This window comes from Peromyscus maniculatus, chromosome 4 (assembly GCF_049852395.1).
Source record: "Peromyscus maniculatus bairdii isolate BWxNUB_F1_BW_parent chromosome 4, HU_Pman_BW_mat_3.1, whole genome shotgun sequence".
Taxonomy (NCBI): Eukaryota; Metazoa; Chordata; class Mammalia; order Rodentia; family Cricetidae; genus Peromyscus; species Peromyscus maniculatus.
Window position 1 is genome coordinate 135,719,877 of NC_134855.1, and position 22,807 is coordinate 135,742,683.

The window sequence follows — 22,807 nt, forward strand, 5'->3', positions numbered from 1 at the left end:
CCCTCAGTCAGAAAGCGTTAGAGCTGGAGGCAAGGGCACAGCTTGAAATGGAGTTCTTAGGGGCACTGTGGCTCACACCTGTGACACTAACACTTGGGGAGCAGAAGCAGGAGGCTCATTAACTCAAGACTAGTCTGGGCTTCATGATGATGAGACCCTGTCTCAAAAGACATTGAATTTTTAAAAGATGTTTATGGATGGGGAAATTTCAGTCTAAATAAAAACATAATTTGGTTAATTAAATTGAAAAGAGTTAAGGATCAGTATAGATTTAGGGAATAATACCCAATTATTTAAAGAATGTGTAAACTCTGAGGTAGGGGATTGCCATAAGTTCAAGGCTAGCCTGGGCTACATAGTGAGTTCTGGGTCAGCCCATGCTAGAATGAAACTTTGCCTCAAAAAGCCACACCAAAAAAAAAAAAAAAAAAAAAAAGACAAGAAAAGAAGAAGAGGTGTAAGTTTGGAATTCTTCTAGAATAACCAAGAATGAAACAAGTTTGGAATTCTTGCCAAGCCAGACATTCATTCTTCAGGTGATTTGGTAGCGGGAAGAGCACTCACCCTGGATGACTAGATGGAACCTGCCCATGACTGAGTGTATTTGTGGTTTTTAGACTTTCTTCTTTGCATATTCTTTGCATGAACAATGAAAAACTGTGAAGCCCATCACATTTTCAAGCAATATCTATAATTTGTTTTTTTGTTTTTGTTTTGTTTTCAATTGGGCTGGAGCCCATAGCCTTGCACATGATGAGTACATACTTTACCATTGAGCTACAGCCCTAGGTATCTTTTTTTTTCAATACAAGTTTAAGCAGTTTCAGTAGATAATTTAAAATGTAAAATTTGACATAAAATATATTTTGTCAAAACTAGTCCATTCATTGACACCTGGTAGAAAAAAAGTCTACCTTCAGTTACTTCATTCAGATGAATGTATGTAGTAGTATATTCTTCTCAAATCTGAGTTCTAATTTTATAGGAAACTAAAAATAGCCAGATTTGTCTTCAGGTGAAATGTGTGTCTCTCCTCTTAAACAAAACCCAAGCCAAAAAAGGCTGGGTAAAGCTCTTGTTGCATATGCCTGCTAACCTGAGTTTAGCTCTCCAGAACCCACATAAGGGCCAGACACTGTAGTGCATGTCTATAATCCTAGATTACCCATCCCAGGAGATTCAGTGGAAGCTTGTGGGCCAGTCACCTTGTCACATGCAGCACCCTGTTTGAAGGTACTGATTCCCTGGATTGTCGTTTGATCTCCACACTTGCTCTGTGGTTTGCAGGGACTTGTATTCACTCATGTTCATGCAGAGAAATCTCTCTCTCTCTCTTTCTCTCTCTCTCTCTCTCTCTCTCTCTCTCTCTCTCTCTCTCTCTCTCTCTCTCTCTCACACACACACACACACACACAAATAAAACAAAATAAAAAAAGTCTTGTTTTTTTTTTTTTTTTTTGTTTGTTTTTGTTTTTTGAGACAGGATTTCTTTGCGTAGCCCTGGCTGTCCTGAAACTCACTCTGTAGACTAGACTGGCCTCGAACTTGGAAATCCTCCTGCCTCTACCTATTGGAATTAAAGGTCTGCACCATCACCAACTAACTCTTTCTCTCTCTCTGTCTCTCTCTCTCTGTCTCTCTCTCTCTGTCTCTCTCTCTCTGTCTCTCTCTCTCTGTCTCTCTCTCTCTTTCTCTCTCAGTGTTGGGGATCAAACCCAGGGCCTTCTGCATGATAAGCAAGTGCTATGCCTGCTGTTAAGCTATACCCATAGCCCTCTCTGTCTATATTTTTATATTGACTACATGTTGAAATATTTTAGATGGATTGGTTTAAATAAAATATACTATTAAAGTTAATTTTATTTTTTAATTTTCTAATATGATTGCTTAAAGGTTTGGTTACTTGTGGCTTACATTTGTTATTCTCATTGTATTTCTACTGGACAGCATTGTCCTTAAGTTGAATTGCTGTCTTGACTGCCTTTCGAGAAAGAATTAAACACCAATACCAAGGCATGCATGGCTCCTGATGACCTGACCTCTCATTGAGAGTGGTACTAGCTGTATACTGTTCTTAGGGAAATTGAGAAAATACCCAGCGTGTCTTGCGTTCAATTAAAGAATGAAGAATGAATTGGGACATCTAAAGGTTTCAACCATCCTGGGTAGCACACCATGTTCAGATGGGGAGTGAGAGAGATGCAGGCTTTTCCCCCATTTGGGGGATCGAACCCAAGGTTTGTGCACACAAATGCTTCACAACCCACACTGCATCTCCAGACCCCAAAGCAGATATTCTGTTGACAGTTTATTCTGGAGATATAAAGATATTCTGGAGAAGGGCAGGTTATACAGGGAGAAAGAAGAGATAGAAAATGTGAACTGGTAGAAACTGGACTCATTACAGTTCCGTTTAGGTCTTCCTGCTGCAGCTTGGAGCCTTTGGAGTGTACTGAGGTCTGTTGTCCCAGGTCACAGACTCTTCCCATGGAGCCATCCATGGCTTCGGTCCACCCTGCATTCATTTATTGCTTTTGTAAGTGGGTGAATGAATACCAGCTAGGACACATTTTAAAGAGGGCATTTTCCAAGTTTCCTGTTAACTGGACTGAGGCATTTGTAAGAACAGGCTACGCTTGTGCCCGAGTACTCCCTGATCAGCATCTGTGGAGACCTTGGACTCATGACTGTTAACAAGCTTTCCTGGGGAAGAGTTAGGGAAACACTGGGGTTCTGTATAGGTCCTTGTTTGTATGTGGTATCAAAAGGAAGCTTTGTTTGGTGCTGTACACATAGTTCAGGCACCCTTAAGAAATTAAGTAGCCTGGGTTCATTGACCTACTGGAGTTCTGAGCTTCCTAGATTGCACAGATCTGATTGGGAGCAGAATCTGAGCTATGTAGAATGGATTGGTTTGTGTGACTCAAGCTTGGATCCAAGTTTCCGCCACTTGGAATAGAATAATGTTGGGAAGATTGAATGTAGCAAGAGCCTAGAATGGGGGTTGCCTCCCAGAGCTGGGCTCCGCCTCTCTCCTTCAGCCACACGGAAGCTGCTGATCATAGATGGGTCTTTTCTCCTTTTCCTCTCATTTGTTTCCTATCTTCCTTTTCCTGTCTGTGGTTCTCTTCTCTCTTCTCTTGCCCTCTTTTAGTCCTGCCTTCCTGCCAGGTTCGCTAATCTTTCTTCTGTCTTTTTGGATTTTCATCTTCAGATTTGGGGAGAGCATCTTGTGCTTTAGTCTTAAAAATAGGGAATGAAGCATCTCCAGGGGCTCAGTATCTACAACTGCTGGGTTAGTGATCTGCAGTCCTGCCTGGGGCACAAGATTTGTGTTGGCTTTCATTTCAATCTTCAAAACCATACAAAAGAGAACAAAAACACCTAGAACCAGTGACAGCTGATTTAGCAGGTAAACACTGAAAACAGTAATTAAGCCCTAACCCGGACACACATTTTAAAAGTGAGCCTTCACGGTGGGTTCTCTAAGTACTGGGTAGGTCACGGTTTGTTTAGTTTTAGTTCTTTTCTTTTTCTGGATGGGTCAGCAGGTTTTGAAAAGATTGATGCTCAAAATGCCTGAAGGAGTGAGGCACTGGTGGTGCAAGCCTGTAATCCCAGCACTTGAGAAGTGGGGGTCATTGTTGGCTACATAGAGATTTCAAGGCCATCTATACCAATGGTTCTCAACTTTCCTAATGCTGTGACCCTTTAATACAGTTCCTCATGTTGTGGTGACCCCCTACTATAAAATTATTTTCATTACTACTTTATAACTATAATTTTGTTACTGTTATGAATTGTAATATAAATATTTTTGGAGATAAAGGTTTGTCAAAGGAGTTTTGACCCACAGATTGAGAACCACTGATCTAGACTATGTGAGATCCTGGTCCCCCACAGTGCTCTTTCCCAGGACTGCAGGAGTCTTATTTGGTAGTGACTGTCTATAACTCCAGGAAGTAGAGGCAAGAGGATCAGGTGTTTAAAGTCACTCCCGGCTATATATCTAGTTCAAGACCAGCCTGGGCTCACTACATCAGTTTTTCCCTCTCCTCCAAATGAAGCGAGACAACAGGAGCGTGTGCAGTGGAGCACGCCTACAGTCCCATCTACTCCAGAGACCGAGGCAAGAAGTTACAAATTACAGGCCACTCTCGGCAGCTTAGCAAGACACGGTCCCTCCCTGTCCCTTGCCGAGAGACTTTTATATTGCCTACGAACCTTTGTATTTTTAAGAGGTCATGTTGGAATGTGGTATTTTAAAGAGGTTTGAGAAGCGCTAGGTCCTAGGCAGAACCACAAAAAGAAATCCAGGAAGTCAGTCTGCAGAGTGTCCCCATCTTCCCAAGGAAGTCAGTCTGCAGAGTGTCCCCGTCTTCCCAAGGAAGTCAGTCTGCAGAGTGTCCCCGTCTTCCCAAGGAAGCAGTTTCTCCTTTCCTTGTCTTGTCTTTCACCTTAAAGTACAAATGTTCATTTTCAGAGTTTAATAATGTGTCTTCTTTTATGTTTTGAGACAGGGTCTTATTATATCCATAGGATGTCTCTCTTCTCTCTCTCTTTTTGTATATGAAGTATATATACATATATATATATATATATATATATTGTTTTATTTGTATAAAGGTGCACAATTAGGCACTAAGAAGTTATATATTTTTGTGTGCTTTGTATATATTACAGCTGTAGATTCAAACTCTCAAACTTTGCAACCAATAACATTGGAATTGAGAAGACGGAAAATATCAAAAGGAGGTGACATCCCATTAAAACGTCCCCGACTTGACAAAAATTCACGTGAGTCTCCAATTTATGTATATGTGGCTAGAATTTGATAAATTATTTGGGTCAGCCTCTGTGTCTGTCTGTGTGTCCTTTTTCTTATGAATGCTAATGACTGTCCTTGAGTATACGAGCTAATGTGAGTGGAATATGGTTAAGTCAGTAGTTTTTGCTAGAAGCAATGTGGTCTGTATTTGTGATACACATCTGCTTCCATAAAGTGTATTTCATTTGGATTCCTTCAGAAATATATGACGTAGTAAGGATGGATGGATTTCATGTGGCGACAAAAATTTTAGTCAGGCATGGTGGGGCATGCCTTCAACCCCAGCACTAGGGAGGCAGAGGGAGGCTGATCTCTGTGAGTTTGAGGAGTTCTGGGGCTTCATAGAGAGACCCTGCCTGACAAACAAACAGAACATTAAAAATACTATTACTTTTTACTAGAAAGCAAACATGTTAGCTTCCAAAAAGATTTGTGACGGCTTTAAATGAGGTTCTCCCGAGCCTTGACTCTGGGGGTCAGCATACAGTCTTAAGTCGGAGGCTCCAAAATGGAGCTATGGCTGAGATTGTGACATGCTTCGGCAAATCTCTTAAGTCTTAATTCTTTTGTTTGTTTGTTCTTGTTTTTGTTTTTGAGACAGGGTTTCTCTGTGTAGCTTTGGATCGTGTCCTGGAACTTGCTTTCTAGAACAGGCTGGCCTCAAACTCAGAGATCCTCCTGGTTCTGCTTCCCAAGTGCTGGAACTAAAGGCGTGCACCGCGGCCGCCACCCAGCAAGCCTGAATTCTTACATGTGGCTGTAAGCTCTCTCCAGCCCAGACTATGAATTCTTAACAAAGTAACATTCCTTCCTAGCAGAGATTTTGCTTTTTCTATAAGCTAGGAAAGTCTATCAGTCTGCCATTCCAGAAGTCTCAGTAGGAAAGTCCTTGTAGAATTAAACAGCTCAGAAGTCTGCCTTAGTGGAAGTCTTCCTTCCTGTTGGTCTCTGAGTACAACTTTCTGAATGGTTTACAGCCCAGGAACAGTCCAAAAACCGCTCTGAAAACAGTGACAAAGATTTGTCCAGGAGACGGTCCTCCAGGCTGTCCACTAATGGGACCCATGAGATCCTAGATTCCGACTCGGTTGTACCTGCTCTGGTTCATACGGTTGATACGAATCCTCTACAAGACAAGTCATCCAGTGCCAAGGATTCTTCCGAAGGTAAGTCAGTGCCTGGTGTGGTGTTTGGTCAGCCTGGTGCCTGTCTCCTAAGAACCAGTCTAGCCTCTTCTGTACAGGCAATGGAGATTTTTTTTTTTTAAATTATGTGTATAGGGCTGGAGAGAGATGGTTCAGTGGCACGTGCTACTCTTTCAGAAGAACCAGGTTCAATTCCTAGCACCCAAATTAGGTGGCTCACAACCGCCTGTAACTTCTGTTCTAAAGGGATCTTGACATGGCCTCTGGAGACACTGCATGCATGTGTGCACAGATAGGCTTGCAGGCAAACAGCATACACAGGTGGGCATGGTTGTGTACACTTTTAGTTTCAACACTAGGGAGGCAGAGGCAAGCCAAGGCTACAAACAAACCCCCACCAAAACCCATAAACAGGAAATAAAACAGAATCTAATAATAATAAAAACTATATGTGTATAGTTATTATACACATACATGTGTGCTGCAGCAGTATGAGCTCTTAACTACAGAGCCAACTCTCCAGTCCCAGGTTAGATTGTGTTGAAATCCAACTATTGAAGGTGCTGCAGTGCTTGATGGTATATTGTTCTTCCCAGATGGTCTGGATGCTTTTGTGGTTGTTTTTGCTTATTATTCTGTGCTGTGTGTGAGGCTGGAGGCACATGGCTTGAGGAGCCCTGCCTCTCTGCCTTTTTGATGCTGTCTTGCTCTGTGTGCATTTTTGCTGACTTTCTTTCATTTAACACAATTCTTTGAGGTACTTATTATAGCCTTGGCTGTATGAGTGGAAGGCCTTTTCTTTAATTCTTAAAAAAAAATACATTTTATTTATTTAATGTATTTATTTAGTGGTGTGTGTGTGTGTGTGTGTGTGTGCGCGCGCGCGCGCGCGCGCGCGCGTGCGTGTGCGTGCAATCAGAAGATAATGTGTGGGACTCTGTTCTCTTTGTGGAGTGGATGCTGGGTATTGACTAGAGATTGTTGGGCTTGGAAGCATCTTGTTGGTCCTCCTTTCTCTTTCTCTCTCTCTCTCTCTCTCTCTCTCTCTCTCTCTCTCTCTCTCTCTCTCTCTCTCTCTCTCTCTCTCTCTCTCTCTCTCTTCCCTCTCTCTCTCTCTCTCTCTCCCTCTCCCCTCTCTCCCCTCCCCTCTCTCCCCTCTCTTCCCTCTCTCCCCTCCCCTCTCTCCCCTCTCTCCCCTCCCCTCTCTCCCCTCTCTCCCCTCTCTCCCCTCTCCCCCCTCTCCCCTCTCCCCTCTCCTCTACCTCCCCCCCCCCCCCCCCCCCCCGTTGTTGTTGTTTTTAAGATGGGACTGCTCTATGGCCTGGAACTCAACTATGTAGATCAAGTGAGCCTTGAACTCACAGCGATCTACCTGCTTCTGCCTTTCAAGTGCTGGGATTAAAGATGTGTACTCTAATCTTTGTCCTCTTTTTTCTTTTGGTTTTCTTTCTTTCATTCTTTTTAATATGGGCATTGGATGCCCTGGATTTGGTGTTACAGGTAGTTTTGAACTACCACCATGGATGCTGGGAATTGTCCTAGAATCTTTTGCAAGAGCTGTACACAGTCTGACTCAGCTGTTTCTCCAGCTCCTGAAGTGTGCTCTTACATGTCATCCTCCAAGGCATCCCTGGCTTTCCAGTCTGTTTTGGAACTCTTTATTTCTTAATTGTATAAATATGTATTTCCCACTCATTCTTTATTTCTTCCTCTAGGTCAGTTGAAGTCTCCATTGGAAGCTGGCCAGGTCTCATCTGTATTAACTTGCCACTCCTTTGGGGATGGACTGGGGGCTGCAGGCTTGGAAGTGAACTGCAAGTCAATGGGAGAAAACACTATGAAAACAGAACCGGTGTCTCCTCTTGCTGAGGCGCAGGAGGTTTCGACTGTTGAAGGTGTGTGTTTAGGCTTAACTTAACCATGCTTTATGTGTATGCATGCACTTTTACTTTGACTATAAGGTATGTGTTTGTTTTTTGAGACAAGGTTTCTATGTGTAACAGCCGTAGCTGTCCTGGAACTTGCTCTATAGACCAGGCTGGCCTTGAACTCAGAGATACACCTGCCTCTGCCTCCTGAGTGTTTGGGATTAAAGGTGTGCACCACCACCACCCATTTTATTAGTAATATAATTATACCTGTAATCTCCACATTGGAGAGACAGAAGTAGGAGCATTATTACAAGTTCAAGGCCAGCATCATTTACATAGAGGCTTCCAGGCTAGCCAGGGTTTTGCAGTGAGGCTCTGTCAAAAGAAAAATACATAAAAAGGGAAAAAAAAAAAAACCAAACTCAATTTGTGTGTGTGTGTACATGTACGTGTGTAGCTCTAGCTGTCCACTCTGTAGACCAGGCTGGCCTCTAACTCACAGAGATCTGCCTGCCTCTGTCTTCCCAGTTCTGAGATGAAAAGCGTGCCCCACCACTCCTGGCAAAATTCTTTTATTTAATGGTATATGCCATTCATTTCTGATTTTGTTACTATATTCCCTTTTGATAAGTTTGGCTAGGGAACTTATCAATCTTGTTGATCACTTCAAAGAAGTAACCTGTTTAGTTTCTCTATTGCTTTGTCTCTAAAAGATCTGTCCTGGCTTTCTAGACTCTTAGTTGTTTTAGCCCTGTCCTCTTCCCCCATGTGTGTTGTGTGTATGTGTTGCATATCTGTTCATTTAATCAGTAGATGTTAAATGCATGTAAGTTTCAGACCTTATTCTAAACTGTCTTATTTGTGAATGTTCTGCATGTAACACAGAACAAAGAACAGATTCATGAGGTTTCTAGATCAGTAGCTCTAACCCATGTAGTCTTGGTGGTTGCTTGTCTGTTATAAAGTGAGCAGAAAGGTATTTGCCACCGTAGTGTTAGAAGCTACCAAGTGTTGCACTTTTAAGTTAAGTAGGTCTACCATAATGCCTAAAAGAGTTGTGGCTTTCACAAACTTAGATTCTCTATGCTTTTGTTTGAGACAGGGCCTCACTCTGGAGCCCAGGTTTGCTTAGAACTCATTGTGTAGCCCAGGCTATCCCCAAACTCATGGCAATTCTTCTGTCTCAGCCTCTCAGTGCTAAAATTGCAGGCCTAAGCCTCTTGGTTCTGTTTTCTGGAGTAGAGTATTAGATGTATAATCATTTTACTTTGATTAGTTGTGTCTATAGCCCACTGTATCATCACCAAGTGGGATTATCTATTTTATGCCCTCCTATGTCTTTCTGTCTAACAGAATAGATAATCAACACGTGGACTCCAGAAACCCTTAAATTAAAGTATTGAGAATAGAATGCCCACAGCCATGTGTGCCTTGTGGAGGAACTAAACTCAGAATTCCCTCTCTCAGCCCTTCGTGTGTGCCAGAGAGTTCTGGCCATTCATTTTACAAAGATGAATGGGCATGATTAGTGTTCTTAAGAGCCTCTGGGAGAGAGGTGGTGTTTGGCAGGGTTGGAGGAATGCTCTTGGAAGGTGGGTGGCGGGTGGGCATTTGAAGCCGGGGCCTAAGCACTGTGTGGCCTATGAGACTGTCAGATGTGTGCCTTTTGACCTAATTGTAGGCTTCCTAAAGTAGGTTAAGCCCTAACAGGGAAGTTGCTGTCAGTCTGAGGCCATTTGCTTTGAGGAATTCGTGGAGTTCTTGACTTTCAAGTTAAATCTAACTTTACAGTAGACAAAGGCGCCTGATAAGTTGCAAGAAGCAACTCATCCAAAACTATCTGCTCCTGTGGATTGCTAGTGTGGTCCCAAACCTGCCCTCCCGCTGTACCCCCATCCCATCTGATGAGCTGCTGAGTGGACACAATGAGAGGAGCGCAAAGTTGCTGCCTGGAGGGACTTTGTACAGTGTGAGGTGCAGGCCCACCTGTTTCCAGGCACTTGTCCACTCTGAGTGAGGGGCAGCATGTAGCAAATGATAGGACTTGGGGATGGGGGTGGGTAGCCTTTGGAATTTTGTAGCTAAAGTGGAGAAACGGGTTGTTTAGAAACAGAGTAGTGTTCCTGGGGTTTGTTTTGGAACAAGGGCTCTGTGGGAAATACAGATGATCCAGAAAGATTGCCGGGAAGAAGGCTGCTAAAGACTCACGCGCCAGGAATGTGTTATATAAGTGAACAGGAAGTGGACTGGGTTGTCAGCAAAACAGCCTCAGGGAGCAGGGTGGCTGGCTGATGCAGCACAGTAGTGACTGTTCTTTCTCCAGGCCACGGCCACGGCCTTGGTGTTCCTAAACCTAGATGGAGTCGTGTCTGTGTGAGAGACTCTTAGGTAGCAGCTGGAGCTGGCATAAACAACATGTGAGTTCAGAGAAGGCTGGCAATGGGGCCTCCCAAACCCAGCCCCGGGACCTGGGGCAACACTGCCCTCTTATGGAGGAGCTGGGAATGTTGACTGGGACCAGACACACGGAGGTCAGGGGACAACTTTGAGAGCCACTTCTCTTTTACCTTTTGTGGGTTTTGGCAATCAGCATCACATTGTCAGGCGCACACTGCAAGCACCTTTGCTCACTGAGCCATCTCGTTGGCCCTCAAAATATTTTTGTAGATATTTTTTCTGAGCACACATATACATGTGTGTACATATGTAAACATGCATGTATATATGTTTGTATATATATATATATATGATGTGTGTGTATATATATGATGTGTATGTATATATATATGTATATATGTGTATATATATATATATCTTGTTTCTTGGCTAAGGAAACCACAGATGTACCCCTACTGAGTACACACTCTGCTACTGAGCTGCATGCCTGGTCATGCCTTCTTTTCTTGTGCAGTGCTAGATTGAACCCAGGGCTTTGGACAAGTCAAGCAAGGGTTATACCACTGAGTTACACCCTCAGCCCTGTGAGCATATTTTTCTTATCTATCTATCTATCTGTTTTTATTTGTTTATTTATTCATTTATTGTTTATTTGTTTGTTTATTTTGAGTAAAACCAAAACTTATTCTAAGACACAGTCATCCTAGGGTCTCCCCTGCCATATGGCCTCCCTGGTTCTGTGGGTTGCAGTCTGATTGTTCTTTGCTTTATATCTAGAATCCACTTATGAATGAGTACATACCATGTTTGTCCTTCTGGGTTTGGGTTACCTCATTCAGGATGATATTTTCTAATCCATCCATTTGCCTGCAAATTTCATGCTTTCATTGTTTTTCTCTGCTGAGTAGTATTCCATTGTGTATATGTACCACATTTTCTTAATCCATTCTTCCGTTGACGGGCATCTAGGTTGTTTCCAGGTTCTGGTTATTACAAATAGTGCTGCTATGAACATAGCTGAGCATGTATCTTTATGGTATGAATCAGCATTCCTTGAGTATATGCCCAAGAGTGGGGTGGCTGGGTCTTGAGGTAGTTCAATTCCTAATTTTCTGAGAAACCGCCATACTGATTTCCACAGTGGTTGCACAAGCTTACATTCCCACCAACAGTGGAGGAGTGTTCCCTTTGCTCCACATCCTCTCCAACATTGACTGTCATTGGTGTTTTTGATCGTAGCCATTCTGACAGGTGTAAGGTGGTATCTCAGAGTTGTTTTGATTTGCATTTCTCTGATGATTAAGGGTGTTGAGCATTTCTTTAAATGTCTTTCAGCCATTTGTGTTTCTTGTTTTGAGAATTCTCTGTTTAGCTCTTTAGCCCATTTTTTAATTGGATTGTTCAGTATTTTGATGTCTAGTTTCTTGAGTTCTTCATATACTTTGGAGATCAATCCTCTGTCAGATATGGGGTTGGTGAAGGTCTTTTCCAATTCTGTAGGCTGTCTTTTGGTCTTATTGACCATTTTTTTGCCCTACAAAAGCTTCTCAGTTTCAGGAAGAATCTCCCATGCTCATGGATAGGTAGGATTAACATAGTAAAAATGGCAACCTTACCAAAAGCAATCTACACATTCAATGCAATCCCCATTAAAATCCCAACACAATTCTTCACAGACTTGGAAAGAAAAACACTCAACTTCATATTGAAAAACAAAAGACCCAGGATAGCTAAAAGAATCCTGTATAATAAAGCAACCTCTGGAGGCATCACCATCCCTGACCTAAATGTCTACTATGAAGCTATAGTAATAAAAACAGCTTGGTACTGGTATAAAAACTGACATACAGACCAATGGAATCGAATTGAAGACCCTGACATTAATCCACGCACATATGAACACCTGATATTTGACAAAGAAGCCAAAACTATACAATGGAAAAAAGAAAGTATCAACAAATGGTGCTGGCATAACTGGATGTCAATATGTAAAAGATTACAGATAGATCCATATCTGTCACCATGCACAAAACTCAAGTCCACGTGGATCAAAGACCTCAACACAAATCCAGTTACGCTAAACTTAATAGAAGAGAAAGTAGGAAGTACACTTGAACACATTGGCACAGGAGATCACTTCCTAAATATAACACCAGCACCATAAACACTGAGCACAACAATTAGTAAACGGGACCTCCTGTGTATATTTTTAAGTAAGTCTAATTTGAAATTATCTCAGGCCCATGACAATGTTGTTTCTATAGTATAAAGAAGAGGAGCGTGGTTGCTCACACATGAAGTCCCAGCACTTGGGAGGCTGAGGTTATAGGATCATTGTGAATTTGAGGCTCCCCTGGACTCCCCAGTTTGTTCAAGACTGGTGTGGGGCACAGAGTGAAATTCTGTCTCAACAACAGCAGCTGGTAGATAGACTTTCTGTAACTGTCTCTCATGTGGGGGGACATGACGAAGCAGCGTCTGGTGGAAGGACAGGAGGTGGAAGGGACACAAAGGAGCTCTGCTTTAGAGCGTCTCAACAGGTGGGCCTTTCTCCCCTTGCTGCCCCCGTGCTCTGCAGAGCTAGAACGTGTGTGTGTGTGTGTGTGTGTGTGTGTGTGTGTGTGTGTGTGTTCAAGCCAGCAACAAACTTAGCATCCTCCTGCTTCCTTCTGCCAGGAACTAGGATTACAAGCAGGTGCCACCACACCCAAGTCATGTTTCATCTACTTTTAATTTTCCTATGGTACATGGTTTTAAAGTTGACAGGAAAAAGGACAGTGCCCCTTTCTAATTTTGCTGTTGTTGGTTTTTGGTTTTTCAAGACAGGGTTTCTCTGTGTAACAGTCCCAGCTGTCCTGGAACTCACTTTGTAGACCAGGCTGGCCTCGAACTCAGAGATCTGGCTGCCTCTGCCTCCTGGGATTAAAGGCACGTGCTGCCATGCCTAGCCCTAATTAATTAATTAATTTTGAGACAGGGTTCTTTTTTTTTTTTTTTTTTTTTTTTTTGGCTTTTTGAGACAGGGTTTCTCTGTGTAGCTCTGCGCCTTTCCCGTGACTCACTTGGTAGTCCAGGCTGGCCTCGAACTCACAGAGATCCACCTGGCTCTGCCTCCCAAGTGCTGGGATTAAAGGTGTGCACCACCACTGCCCGGCGAGACAGGGTTCTTGTAGCTCAGTGTCTTCAGTGTTGGGGGCGGGACCAAAGGCTTTGTGTAAAGCAACCAAGCATCCTGTCAGCTGAGGTAGAGCTTCTGCCACCCTTCATAATTTATTTTGGACAGGGTTTTACTCTGCATCCCAGGTTTACTTTAAACACAGCAATCCTCCTGCCTCATCCTCTAAGTGCTAGGATTATAGGCTTGACTCATTACAATTTGCTCTTTCATTGTATTATTATTATTTTTTTTCTTTTGGTTTTTCGAGACAGGGTTTCTCTGTTTAGCTTTGAGCCTTTCCTGGAACTCACTCTGTAGCTCAGGCTGTCGTTGAACTCACAAAGATCCGCCTGGCTCTGCCTCCCGAGTGCTGGGAATCAAGGCGTGCGCCACCACTGCCCGGCTCATTGTATTCTTATTTTTTGTTGTTTTCAATTGTAAGTATGAATGGGGTCATTCAACATGTATGTAGTAACAACTTGCCATTTTCACCTAACATTATGTCTTGAGACCAAATAGGTTAGTAAATGTGGACCTAGTTCATTCTTTGCCCTTGTCTTTTTTTTTTTTTTTTTTTTTTTTTTTTTGATGGGGTCCTGTGTGGCCCAGCCTGCCAGCCTGGCTTTGAGCTCACTATGTACATGAGGTTGGACTTCCATCCTACTACCTCTGACTCTGAGGCACTAGCGTTACAGGCCTGTACCTCTATGCCTAGGCTGCACACACGCACCCGCACACGCACCCACGCGTACCACTTGGCACTGCTGGGAATGGAACCACAGCCTCACACATGCTAGGCCAGTGCTCTGCTCCTCTCTAGTTTTTCTATTGAATGGTTGGTTAGAATTACACGATACAGGCCTGGGATGGAGCTCACTTGGTAGAGGATTTGCTTAGCTTGGAGGAAGCTTGGGTTAAACCTCAGTACTACATAACCCAGGTAGTACACACCTGTAATCCAAGCACTCAAAAGGATCAGAAGTTTATGGCCCATCTGGCATACTTGAGACTATGTCTCATAAAGAAAAACTTACATTTGAGACAGAGGCAGGAGGATATCTGTGAGTTCCAAGCCAGCCTGGTTTCATAGTGAGTACCAGGACAGCTAAGGTTTCATAGTGAGACCCTGTCTTAAAAAAAGAAAGAAAGAAAGAACAAAAAGGTAGATAATGCAGACTTGCCATAATTTTCTGATAAATTCATGGACATTTAAATTTATTCTTTTTTTATTTGTACACAGTGTTCTGCTTGCTTGCATGTACCAGAACACCAGAAGAGGGCACCAGATCTCAGTACAGATGGTTGTGAGCCACCATGTGGTTGCTAGGAATTGAACTCAGGACCTCTGGAAGAGCAGCCAGTGTTCTTAACTTCTGAGTCACTTCTCCAGCCCTTAAATTTATTCTTATTATGATATTTTAATTTCAACATTTGACTAGTATTTTGAATTGAAATCTGCTTGGGTCTCTCTTGGATTGTCCTTCATTGCATCAGAGCAGAGAAAGTTATTCTTTCACAGACCTGTAAAATCCTTTATTATGGCATTATTGCACAGGACATGTCAAAAAGTGGGAATGCCCAGGGCTGGCCACACGGTTCCATTGCCGACAGAGTCCAGCTGTGCCAGATCTTGGTGTTGAGGCAACACCAGATGGTGAGAAGTGACTCCTTTCCTCTGGCTGGAGAAGTGATAGGTGACAGGATCCAGCGCAGATACTGAGTGCCAGTGATGAGGTACAGCATGTAGTCGTACCAGCTGTAGATGGTATGTGCTCCCTGCCAGAGGGGCCCCTGTGGATCCCTTCCCACACGCTGAGTGAGCCGTGTCTGGGTGGAAGAGAAGGCTTGGCTGAGCCGGGGAGGAGTGGCAGGGAGAAGGGGCACAGAATGAGCAGGGGTGTGAGTGGTGAGAGCACGAAGCAGCCACTGGGCCAGGTGGTGTTGGCTGAGGTGGGAACAGTCTTCTTGTGGAACAATTTTAGAAAAACAGGATGGTACTGAGGACCCAGGACTAGGCCAGTCTGAGTGTCATGGGTGTCATCTACCTGAGGTTTTGAGATACTGGCAATGGGCATACAAAAAGAGGGTAAAGTAGATCTAGCATTTTTATTAAGTTTTTTTGTGTGGGGGTGTTTTGCGTGCACCACATTTGTGCCTAGTGTATGTGGAGGCCAGAAGAGAGCTTCAGAGTTCCTGGAAATGGAGTTACAGACTGTTGTGAGCTTCTACCTGAGTGCTGAGAATTGAACCCAGATCTTTTGGAAGAAAGCAGCCCGTGCTGTTTACTGCTGAGCTTTTGCTCCAGCCCCTAACGTGGACGTTTACAGTGAGCAGAGTTGAAGGACTGGGGCAGTGCAGTTCTGTCGTGCATGAAACCTGGAGTTCAGCCCCTACCACTGCAGCAGCAAATGAAACAATCAAAATGCTAACCTAGTTTAAAAGCTTTTTCAGGCCGGGCGGTGGTGGCGCTCGCCTTTAATCCCAGCACTCGGGAGGCAGAGCCAGGCGGATCTCTGTGAGTTCGAGGCCAGCCTGGGCTACCAAGTGAGCTCCAGGAAAGGCGCAAAGCTACACAGAGAAACCCTGTCTCAAAAAACCAAAAAAAAAAAAAAAAAAAAAAAAAAAGCTTTTTCAGAAGTATGAGATAGTATATATTTATTATAGTATTATAGTATTATTATATTGCCCAGCTATGTGTGGTTTATAGCAATACTAGCCTCCAAGGAGCTGAGTGCTGCCAATAGCCAGAAAGCCCTGGCTCTTTCCCCAGAGGACACAGATGAAAACAGACCTGGCCAAATTCTTGCTCTGCATGCAGGAAGGAATCCAGATGGCCCTAGCTTTCGGGGACCACGTGCATGCATATGTAAATACACATACAAGTACATAGGAAACAAGAAGCCGCTGATCTCACTCTGCATTCTTTGTAATAGTATTACCCCAAATCCAGGCTTCAGACATTTTTATTTTCTCATAGTCAAGGTGGGTGACTCAGCCAGGGGTTGTCCAGGGCTGGGCTCCTATCTGAAAGCTTTCAGGGGAGGACTCCAGTCTTCAACTACTTGAAGATGGTGACTGAGGTCCTTGGCATTTTGCTGGCACTTCCGGGTCCTCTGTGCACTGGCCTCTGGGAAGTGACTCAGAACACAGCCTGTGTTTTTAAACTGGCAGAGGAGACTGTCTGCCAGGAAGCTGGTATTGCAGCCTCACTGACAGGAGCTGGTATTGTGTTAGAGATGACTCAGGATGCTGCTCAGGTTGAGGGGTGGGATGGAAGAATCACACAGGGGAGTGAAGACCATCAACTGCCTGGACGCCAGGGGTTGAAGATTTGTAATGCTCAGATCGTCCATTTCTTGATGCTTACTCCCGTATGCACTCGGCCTTGTCAGTGCCTCTGTCCTCGGAAAGAGCTCTTGTTTGGCTGGCTAGTGGCTTTGTCCTAGTGACACCCGGCAGTGTCTTTTCCATAGGGAGTTTCCTTGCCTACCCAAGCCTGTGTGATCCTGGCACTGCCACCACTCAGAGGCACCCAGGTGCCCGGCTTGCTTCTCTTGGCAGTCCATCTGTCCCATTGTCTGCTCAAATACAAAGGAAAATCAGGGATTTTGCTTTGGGAGCAGTTATTCCTGCTGAACTGACTTTATTATCTTCTCAGAAGTTTGCTAGAGTGGTAGACTGTGTCCCATGTGTCCCAATTTAGCAGATAGTTATCGAGGACTATGGGGGTCCAGCCCCTCGATAGTCCCCTCCCAGGGTCCGCGGAAGGCTCTATCAACCAGCTGAGGATCTATTCTTTAGGGTCGGTAAATCAGTCTACGCATGCAGAGTTCGTTGGTCCATTCGCTTTAATTCCTCTGGCATAACATCCTTTATACACAGCTTTAGTTCTGTTCTCATGTCTAGCTCCTTTCTTGCCTGATTTTTCTATATTTATCTACTGTCCCCTCTAAGTTCTATCTTAATTCCTTCATCTAGTTCTGTCCCTTCTAGGTTCTCATCTATCTAGTTCTTTCCCCTATCAGCTCCTCTCCCGTCTCCTTCTCTCTCATCTGGCTCTTCCTCATCTTGTTCTTCCCCATCTGGCTCTTCCTCATCTTCCATCTCGTTCCTCTAGTCCTCTCTTTTAGCTCTTCAATCTAGTTCTTCCCCATCTCAGTTCGTTCCTCTCAAGTTCTTACCCATCTAGTTCTTTCATTCTCTTCTCTCTTCTCTGTCCTCTCCTGCCCTGGGAGTCCTGGTATATATACACTTACAAGCAGTATTTCCTTAGCAGTGCAAAGCCAGGCTTCCAGGGTCAAATGGAGGGGTGATAAGAATAGGCTTAATTGACACATCCGCCAGGCCTTCTCAACCAGGTAAACTGGATGCTTAAGTCTGTTCTTAGAGAGTACAGAGGTATCTCTGATAAGGTACTTTCCTCCATCCGGTGATGGACCTGGCCGGATGCTACCAATAATGATAATTACAGGGAGACTTGAACTGGGAGTTCTGGCTGAGCATAGCTGTTAGCATAGAAGGTTATCTAAATATTCCTAGAAGTGGCTAGGTAAGTAGTTAGAGGTCTATAAAGTTAGTAAGGCTGTAAGAAAGGAGGGGTCTGAGCTAAATTGTGTAAAGCTATTACTTAATGTCTACCTGACCTAGGCGGTGTCCCCTTGTGGAATTTACCTTAAGTCAGGAGACTTGCATGTGGGCTGTTATCATTGTTAGTCCACCTGGGACTAACAATGGGCGCCCACCTGGGTGGTGTTTCCTGTAGTCCTTGAAAGTGGCTAAGGGAGATAATCTGATTCCAGAGAAAGCCTTTCCCTGAGGCTGTTCTCCAAATTACCTGGAATGTGTATGTCCAGAGAGTGCTCAGTCTACACTGTTAGTCCTTCTTGGGGAAAAGTCAATTGGGAAAGCTATGAAGGCACACATGATTTTCATAACAGAAGACAGCTGATATATAACAAGCCAAGTAACACCAAAAACTCCTTGGGATTTGGCTTCCTCTGGAGGAATTCCCTGATTCCTCCAGGTAGTGACTTTGCCATAACCAGCTGAGTTCTTATGATATATTCCTGCGGCCCGCAACAGATAGTCAAACTACACCCCTCTTGGAATCTGCTCATAAATAAGGACATAACGATTAGGACATTGGTAGGCTATAAAGATGAAATTGAGTTGACTCAGGAAACTATTGCATGGTTGGTTAATGTTGGTCTGAAGGCTCTTGTGAGGGTTTTCTTTAGCTACTGGACTGTTTTTATTGACTTGGGTAAAGACCTTGGGTAAAGAATATATAGTTTTGCACAGTAAGAATTGCAAAGTTTTTCCTGGGTATATTGGTGCAGGCCTGTAATCCGAGCATTTGCAATGTGGAGGCAGGAAGTTTGTAGGTAGCCTATCCTACATAGCAAGAACTTATCCCCTCCAAAAACCAAAACTGATGAAAAAAAGTTACCAAGGTCTTAGACTAAAACAATTAGGCAGAGTTCATTAGGGGTAATTGTAATTTACCATATAGGTTTTTGCTGACTGGTTTTGTATCAGCTTGACACAAGGCTAGAGCTATATGAGAGGAGGGAAGTCAATTGAAAAAGTGCCTCCATAGCATCAGGCTGTATGCAAGCATGTAGGGCATTTTCCTAATTAGTGATTGAAGGGGCGGCATCCAGTCCATTGTGGGTGGCGCCATCCCTAGGCTAGTGAGGTAGCTGGGCTAAGATAGCCAATGAGAAGGCAGAACAGCAAGGCAATAAAGGTGTGGGTAGACAGGAAGTAACTTGCATTTTGGAAGCTACAGAGTTGGTGAGGTAAGGTTGACTGTTGGCTTTCTCTGATCTAAGGCTTTCACTTCACCCCTATACTTGGCTCCATGTTTTTTATTTCATAAGATCATTTTAGAAATTCATCTACATTTGGTGCCCAACGTGGGGCAGGAATTCATTAAAAAAAAAAAAAGCCACTTGCTTGTGGCCTTGCAGGCCCCAGCTCCACCGGAGGTACACGCAGCTGGGCTCTATAAGAAAATGGGCTGAGTAGTCATAGTGAGTAAATCAGTAAGCAGTTCCCCTCCATGGCCTCTGCATCAGCTCCTGCCTCCAGGTTCCTGCTTTATTTGAGTTCCTGTCCTGACTTCCTTTGGTGATAAACGGTGATATGGAGGTGTAAGCAGAATAAACCCTTTCCTCCCCAAGTTGTATTTTGGTTATAGTGTTTCATCACAGCAATAGAAACTCTAAGACAAGTTTCATAAAACTGGAAAAGTTGAGATGTACTTTGACTTGTGGTTTTATGTTTTGCTCTTTTAAAAAAAAAAAGTATAAGTCAAATGTTGGGGGCACAAAGGTCCTTGCACCCACAGATCACTAGGGAAACCAGGAATATTAAACACACAGGGGCCTCTCCTCAATGGAGGAGATAACATACTTGTTTTCCAGCCGAGAAGGCTGGGAGTGGATATTGTTAAGGACCTTTTTGCTGTCTGTGGAGGCAGACCTCATCTAAATCCCCCAATATCCCAGATTCTCCCTCCCTAGACTTTCACCTTTAATGGGACCTATCCTTAGAGGAGATACCACATGTATTTTGTAGCCTGCTGACCTCTTTACTACCCATTAAAGACCACACTAGATTCTAGACCTTTTAGCTGTAGAACTCACTCTCATGGTCACATGTACTTTGTAAAGGAATTTATAAGTAGTTATACCTTAAGCTTTATTGTATACCTGGTATGGGAATGATTGTTGTCTGGAAATCTTTTCTGAAATTGTACTGTGTTTTAAATATGCTGACAATGAACCACCTGGTATTAGACTTCCCAAAGTTTGATCCAGGTTGACGAAATCAATCTGAACTGAGTTTTCATTCTCATCTCTTTGTGGATCTACCTGTATTGACTGACACCTGTAGGGTCCCCTTAGTCAAATCCAGGGTTTCATGCATGCTAGGCAAGCATTATACCACTGAGGTACATCCCCAGTCCTAATCTGTATTAAAAACATAAAACGGAGCTAGAGAAATGGCTTAATAGTTAGGGACACTCACTGCTCTTGCAGAGGTCCTGGACTCCATTCCCAGCACCAACATGGTGGTTCACAGCCACCTGTAACTGCAACTCCAGTTCCAGAGGATCCAACTCCCTCCTCTGGTCTCTGTGGGTACCAGATAAGAACATGATACACATGAATCATACAGGCAAGACACTCTTACACATTTAAGATATATATGTACACACACACACACACACACACACATTTTAAAGCTAGGCATGGCGGCACATGCTTTTAATCCTGCACTCAGAAGGTGAGTTTCAGGACAGCCTGGGATAGATAAAAAGTCCACCACTCCTCCCAAAAACTTTCACTGTCCCAATAAAAGATGCTCCTAAGGTGGGGGTAATGATTTTGCTGGCTGGGCACACTAGGAGTTTTGTGGTTTATTTTGGATTTTACTTTTTTAGAAGTATGTTGACAAAATTTAGGGCTTTTGCCGGGCGGTGGTGGCGCACGCCTTTAATCCCAGCACTCGGGAGGCAGAAGCAGGCGGATCTCTGTGAGTTCGAGGCCAGGCTGGGCTACCAAGTGAGCTCCAGGAAAGGCGCAAAGCTACGCAGAGAAACCCTGTCTCGAAAAACCAAAAAAAAAAAAAAAATTAGGGCTTTTCAAGATAATCTGTCCTCTAGCCAGGATGTGCAAGAGGTGATTGGAGAAACAGTTCACATTTGGTTGATAATTACAGTAGTTCTCTCCATCCGAATTTTAGAGACCCATGAGCCTGCTTATGGGGAAAACTTCTCTATCAATCCCCTGCTTAATGCATAGGTTATCTTTAACTCTCCAGCTCTTTGGAATGATGGTGTCTGTCACTTTCATAGGCAAGAAACTGAAGAACCAGACCGACTGAGGCAGCTTTGATATGTTGCTAATACAGGGCTGAGCTGGTGAGACTATGCAGTGAGGGTGGGGAGGGGACAATGACACACTTCTGGTCAATTCCAAAACAGCTGCTCATAAGTACAAAATAATTCTGTAGAGTAATACTAGTCCATATTTATTGTGTACTTAAATGCCAGGCAGCCCTCTCAAAGATTCTTGGCATATAATTTGTTCTTCATAACTCAGTGATGTCATTGCCTTTATTATCTTCACTCTGCACATGAGTAAACTGAGGCAAGGGAAATAAGTTGGAGTATCCAGATTTGAACAGACCATCCAGCTAGGAGGCCCACCTACGGCTGCCACTTTGCTGCTTGCCTTATGTAGTTGGTAGTGTGTGTGCAAGTGTGAGACAGGGGCTCTGACCCTGAACTTACAGGGTCAGGAGGTGGTTCACAACTGACTGACCTTGAACTCCATATGTAGCTGAGGATAGCTTTTGGATTTCTAATTCTCCTGCCTTTAACTACTGAGTGCTAGGGTTATAGGTGTGTACTGCCTCAGACTGTTTAGTGCTGGAGGTGAAAGCATTTGAGGTGAGTACTCTAACAACCAAATTACTACACGAGCCCCTTGTTTTATTGTACTTTGTTTTGTGAGGCAAGATCTCACTATGTAGTGTAGCCCAGGCTAGCCTCACAGTCACAGTCCTCTACCTCAGCCTCTTCAGTGCTAGGATTACTGGCATATTCTACTATATCTAGCTGGGTTCACATTTTTTTAAAATTTTATTTTATAATTTAATTTAATTTTACATATCAGCCATCCCTTGTTCTTCCCCCTCCCACCCCGGGTTCGCATTTTTGACTGGCGAGAATGACAATTCTTTGTGGAATTAGCCCACATTTAAATTATTATTTTATTATTTGCGTGTGTGTGTTGCATGTGTGTATACACATGCATGTGTGTCCACGAGAGTGTATATGCATGAATGTGCTTGTCCATGTAACTGCAGTGCCCACAGAGGCTGAAAAGGGGGTGTTAGATTCCCGGAAGCTAGGGTTACAGTTGGTTTCACACCAAAGCCCAGGCCTAATGTGGGTGTTGGGAATTGAACCTGGGTCCTCCGCAAGAGCAGTTCATGCTCTTTACCACTGAGCCATCTCTCCAGGTCATAGATTTTAATTCACAGATGTTACTATTTTGGCATTTAGCATTTCTATTACAAACAAGTGGATCACAGCCCAGAGCTTCAAACAAGCTTCAAGAATGTTGGGGCTCGAGCCGGGCGGTGGTGGCGCACGCCTTTAATCCCAGCACTTGGGAGGCAGAGCCAGGCGGATCTCTGTGAGTTCGAGGCCAGCCTGGTCTACAGAGTGAGTTCCAGGAAAGGCGCAAAGCTACACAGAGAAACCCTGTCTCGAAAAACCAAAAAAAAAAAAAAAAAAAAAAGGAATGTTGGGGCTCATCATGCCTGTGCTGATCTGGTCACCCGCAGAGAGTTGCTGGAAGTCTTTGATGCACTTTGACCTATGTTTGTTCGT

General features: G+C 43.8%; 1 protein-coding gene across 4 annotated transcripts in view; it reads left to right on the forward strand.

Moving 5' to 3' along the window:
* The window catches only part of Phf20 (PHD finger protein 20), a 120,769-nt gene that overhangs the window by 75,398 nt on the left and 22,564 nt on the right, over window positions 1–22,807 (forward strand). For all 4 annotated transcript variants that reach the window (XM_006988275.4, XM_006988276.4, XM_076571040.1 and 1 more), the window contains 3 exons: window positions 4,684–4,797; window positions 5,806–5,994; window positions 7,689–7,868. In XM_006988275.4, the coding sequence (XP_006988337.1) occupies window positions 4,684–4,797; window positions 5,806–5,994; window positions 7,689–7,868 (483 nt within the window). The remainder of the gene's footprint in view (window positions 1–4,683; window positions 4,798–5,805; window positions 5,995–7,688; window positions 7,869–22,807) is intronic.